General features: G+C 41.0%; 1 protein-coding gene across 1 annotated transcript in view; it reads right to left on the reverse strand.

Annotated features, from left to right (window-relative positions):
* The window catches only part of DBX2 (developing brain homeobox 2), a 41859-nt gene that overhangs the window by 34330 nt on the left and 2778 nt on the right, over positions 1–4751 (reverse strand). The window contains exons 2-3 of the mRNA XM_006015949.3: positions 4187–4315; positions 3443–3487 (exon numbers count right to left, since the gene is read on the reverse strand). Coding sequence (XP_006016011.1) covers positions 3443–3487; positions 4187–4315 — 174 coding nt within the window. The remainder of the gene's footprint in view (positions 1–3442; positions 3488–4186; positions 4316–4751) is intronic.

Below are 4751 nucleotides of genomic sequence, written 5' to 3' on the forward strand. Positions count from 1 at the left end.
GCTCGCCTTCCCACAACCAACCCCAGCTCTCAGCAGGCCCTTGCCGCCTGCCACAGAGCCCAGGCTGCTCATAGCAGGTGGTGGGAAGGCTGCAAGCAGCTGCACCAGGGTCCACAGAGCTCCAGCTCAGCTCATTCCCAGTGGCAGGTACACATGCACCTTGGGGTAGACAGCAAGGAAGAGGCCAGGGTTGCCCTGCAACAACAAGGAGCAGGCCCCTTGAGGCTCCCCCGCCATCTGCCCCTGGTATACCAACATCTTACAAGTTGAAGTTGAGGAGGTTTTTTTGGCACTGTGCCCAAAAATGTTGCCTACCCCTGTTCTAGAGTATATGAGAACAGAATTCAACTGCAAGTGGCTATAGTTAGATCCCAAAGTAAAAATGTGTTACTTTTAGCAGTCTTGATAAAACAGATTACAGATTCTCAGCTGGTATAATTTAACCTGACTCCACTGAAACCAATGGAACAAAATGAACTTGTACTATCACAGAATCCCATTGTGTTTGTTTTAATTTTTTGGCATCTGTTTGAATATGATTAAAAATAAAAATATTATAAAGCAAACTGAAAAAAATATAGTTTGGTCATAGAAATAAATAACTAGTACAATGATTATGACAGCCAGCAAAGGAATCTTTCTTTCAAGATTTCATCATGCGTCACCTCTCAGGGTAATATTTTGTGGATGAATGTTCATCATCCAGGTTTTCACCAAGGACTTTTTGGACTTATTAAAGTAAATAAAAAATGAAAGATAAAGCTAGACACCACCCTATGCATTTACAATACAGAGTCATTTTTACTCCAGTACACTGACAAAAACCTCCATCCCTTTTTAGCTCCATCAACAAGAAAACACAGGCTGGATCACACAAATTTTCCTCACAAATGTAGGTAGTCATCATATGAACAGTTCTACTGAAACCACTCTAAAGAGAAACTTTGAACTATGGAACAGTTCATGGAAATGAAAAGTAACATGATAAAACAGGAATATAAAAAAGTCACAGTCATGCAAGCAATTACTGAGCTCTCATGCATCTAGAACTTGACATGAACAGACCTCAGAGATAAAGGATCTCTCTTCCCGTGTCCTTTACCAGTATCTGTGGAAGTTTTAAGGATCACACAAAATTCAGGATTTTAATTCAAACAAGATGGAAATTGCAGATGTTTGCTACTTTCAGAGCTGTAGAAGAGTTTATTCATTTTGTCAGTTTCCAGCCTGATTTTGCATTTCTTGCTTCTCTAAAACTCCCACAGGACTCGGAGGAAGTTTTGGATGCACAAGCAATGTGGTATTGAATCCACTGTCACAGTCCCCTTTTATGGAAAGTGCGCTTTGTGTTAACAAACAATCCATAACACCAAAATATCATGCTACAGTAACACTAGCTCTTGAATGGCACAAAAGTATTTATAAGCACAGAGTCATAACAGTCCCCTGGCTGCCTGTCATGCAGCCCTCAATGGCTCTAGCCAAAACTCAGTAAGCGGCCCTCCACCCGAAATAATTGCCCACCCCTGTTGTAGGATCCCAACTTGAAAAAACTTGAAAGGATCCAAGGCTGGATGCTCAGCACTTATTGAAGATCATGTCCCTTTTAATGGGCCCCGTCACTGGGCATCCAAATGTTTGGGCATTTAAAGTCACTCGCCACTCTCGAAAATCTTGACTTAAGACTTATCTTGCTGGCATATACAGTAATGCTTTCATATACATTTACTATGCAACTATGCAAAATTCTTGTAGCAAGCACTGCGATATTATCCAAGCATGTAACTTTTTAAATGGAAAAACTAAATGTTCCACTGACTTCACAAAAGATTAAATAATTAAATATCGATAACTCACCCTCACTTTTACCCAGTCCTACAGTCCTTACTCTGGCAACATTCCTTATTATTCCATCAACAAGAAAAACAACATACAGACTTGATCATAAAAATCTTCCCCACAAAGGCTCATCAAGTGAGGAGCATCATTGGGATTACTCCAATGAGAAAAGAGTCCTGGCATGAGTATGTGCTGCAGAATCTGGCTGTAAGCACCAGTTTCTAGCTTTCATTTATGGAAGTTCAGGGCATCTCCTACAAGTCAGTGGCTTCAGCCTGAATTAGATCAAATTCTCTCTATACATTCATGGCATATCCTTTATTTTAGCATAAACTGCTTTTTTCCTGAGTTAATAAATTATAATATGTCAGATTAACCGCAGCATCTCTAGTGTAAGGGGCTGAGCCTTCAGTTCAATTTTCCCACTACAAATCAGAGCCACAACCATGTGGAGGGATTGACTCTGCAAGATGTTCCCCTGCAAGGAGCCTAATTTCATGAGCGCAGTCCCTTTGCACTACTGGCCAGAGTTAAAAATTATTGTGCAAGCATCATTATCAAGATTGGAAATTCCTGAGTGCCTGGTTTCTTTTAAATAAAAATGAGGTGAGCCTTAAAGAATCTGCCTTCTCCACTGGCACCTTTAAATAAAATCATTTCCTACATTTATTTTTGTTGTTGTAAAAATAATCTCTACATAAAATAAAGGGAAATATGCATCCTTTCTTTTTTGCACCACTGAGTCCATATTCGGTTATTTTAAAGGCTATAAAATTAAACTTAAATTATCTTTAATGTTTTAATGATTGACATTTTAAATGTTTACTTAGTCCAATCCTGCTCACATAGGGCAATATAGTCATTGGAATTAGTGGCATTGTGAATAGAAACTATTTACGTGATTAAGGGTTTGCAAGATTTCACCAAAATCTTCACGTACACATACGTACATGAACATTTAAAGAGAAAATAATTTTAACTTTGGTTTTTAAAATCACATCTGTCTCAGATAGAGTAGGATCATACCCCAAGAAAAAATATTTTGCTTTTCACTTTTGAAAAATACATAGCAAATATATTATTTAAATATACGCTGAGGGTCTGAAAATACATTAGACTGGACCAGAAATATCATATATTCCCTTTTTCATTTCTAGATAAATGAATAATTAGTTGCCCAGTTTTAATTAATTTTTGACCCACCCAGTTTTTTAACCCAATTTGGAATACTGGCATAAGAGGAACAGGCATGTATTCCTCACATCTCTTTTTTTCTTTTTTTATTGCTTCATACAAACAATACTAATTATATGAAAGTCATAATGTATTTGAAAACGGTATATGTTTAAATTCCAAAGTGAGAGTAAGCATGAGGGTCTAGTAAATACACAGTTGTAATCACCACATACTATAGCAAAACTTTGAGCAGATCAGATTACCAAAGAGTGGCATTAGATTAGTGTAATATTTTTCATGCATCTTCATCACCCACAGGTTTTTATTTTAGCATGAGCCCTGGAAGTGAACTGCATGTTAGAAGTTTTGCAATGCTGTAAAACTGCTGAGTTCCCTCACACTTTTGTCAGAACTTCAGAAAACTTACTTTTCTTAAGTCTTTTTTGTTGTACGAAGAGCCGAGTTTTGCATCCTTTTTCACACCAAGAAAACAAAACAAAACAATGAAATCTTTGGAAAGGCCAAGGACTTTACTACACAGATTTCATTACCTAAGGATCACTGGTTTATCTTGCTTTTCCTAAACTCAGAAGGATTTTTGGTCTCCCTTTTGCATTTGCTGCTGGCTAACCTCTGCTATTCTTTTAAGATTGCAATCTTTTAACAGATCTAAAAGATCTGGAATTAAAATGTGAATAGGTGTTAAACGTTTTGCTATGCTGATTAATTCCCTGGATGAAAACCATAGTCTATACAAGGAAATGGTTCAGATAAGGCAAATTATTGTTGTTTTAATACCCCACTACCAAGTAACACCACAGCCTTCCTTTCATAACCCAGCCAGTCAGAATTGATTTCAAGAACACTGTGTTCTTGTGAAGAGAAGAATTCTCCTTAGGAAGGCTGGAAGCCCTTTATAGCTGTATATTATCTCAAATAACAGCACTGACGCACCCTATTAATCCAAACTTGAGGCTGCCGTTTTAACCATCCCAGCAGACAGTGCTATAAAATCAGTGGCCAAACGCCCATTGACTTCAACAGGCATAGAGCTGGCCAATTAACTGCTTTCAACTCTTATAGTGTAAGGCACAGCATACACACTGATTTCTTCCCAGGTGTTTAAAACAATAAAATACAGGGTTGGGGGGAGGAAGTATTTTTAAATAACCTGATAGAGATCCACTTCCAAAGGATAGCGCTGGTTCTTTTAATGGGGATAGCACGTCTAAAAACCAAAAAAAAAACAAAACTCTTGCCTTTCCAGCTACATAAGTGAGGGGAAGTTTGGCGCCCAGACCTGCAGTAGTTCATCCTAAGCCAGGTCTGAAGTCCAAGGGGCTCCAGTGTCCTGTGCAGGAGCAGAGGGTCTGGCTGGGACCCGTGGGACCATTCACCAGCCCTTGTCCCTTGGCGACTCGGGGCTGAGTTTCACGGGGCAGGCCCCTCGCAGGGCCCGTGGGGGCTAGCCGGCGGGGCGCCTGGCCTCTTCCCCATCCCTGCTTTCTCTTCAGCCGTCCCCTAAAGTCAAGCGACGTGTACTCAGCAGCCCCTCAGAGCCGGGGCACGAAGCGCGGGGCCAGCTCGTGCCTCACCCAGGCCGACGCAGGGGCAGCGCGCGGCCTTCCTGCCCCGGACGGCGTCCGGCTGTGCCCGCAGCGCAGCGCAGCGCAGCGCAGCCCTGGCCCGCCGGAGGTCGGCAGTTGCTGTCCCGGGGAACCGGGCGCTCACCTGAG

This window comes from Alligator sinensis, unplaced genomic scaffold (assembly GCF_000455745.1).
Source record: "Alligator sinensis unplaced genomic scaffold, ASM45574v1 scaffold147_1, whole genome shotgun sequence".
NCBI lineage: Eukaryota > Metazoa > Chordata > Crocodylia > Alligatoridae > Alligator > Alligator sinensis.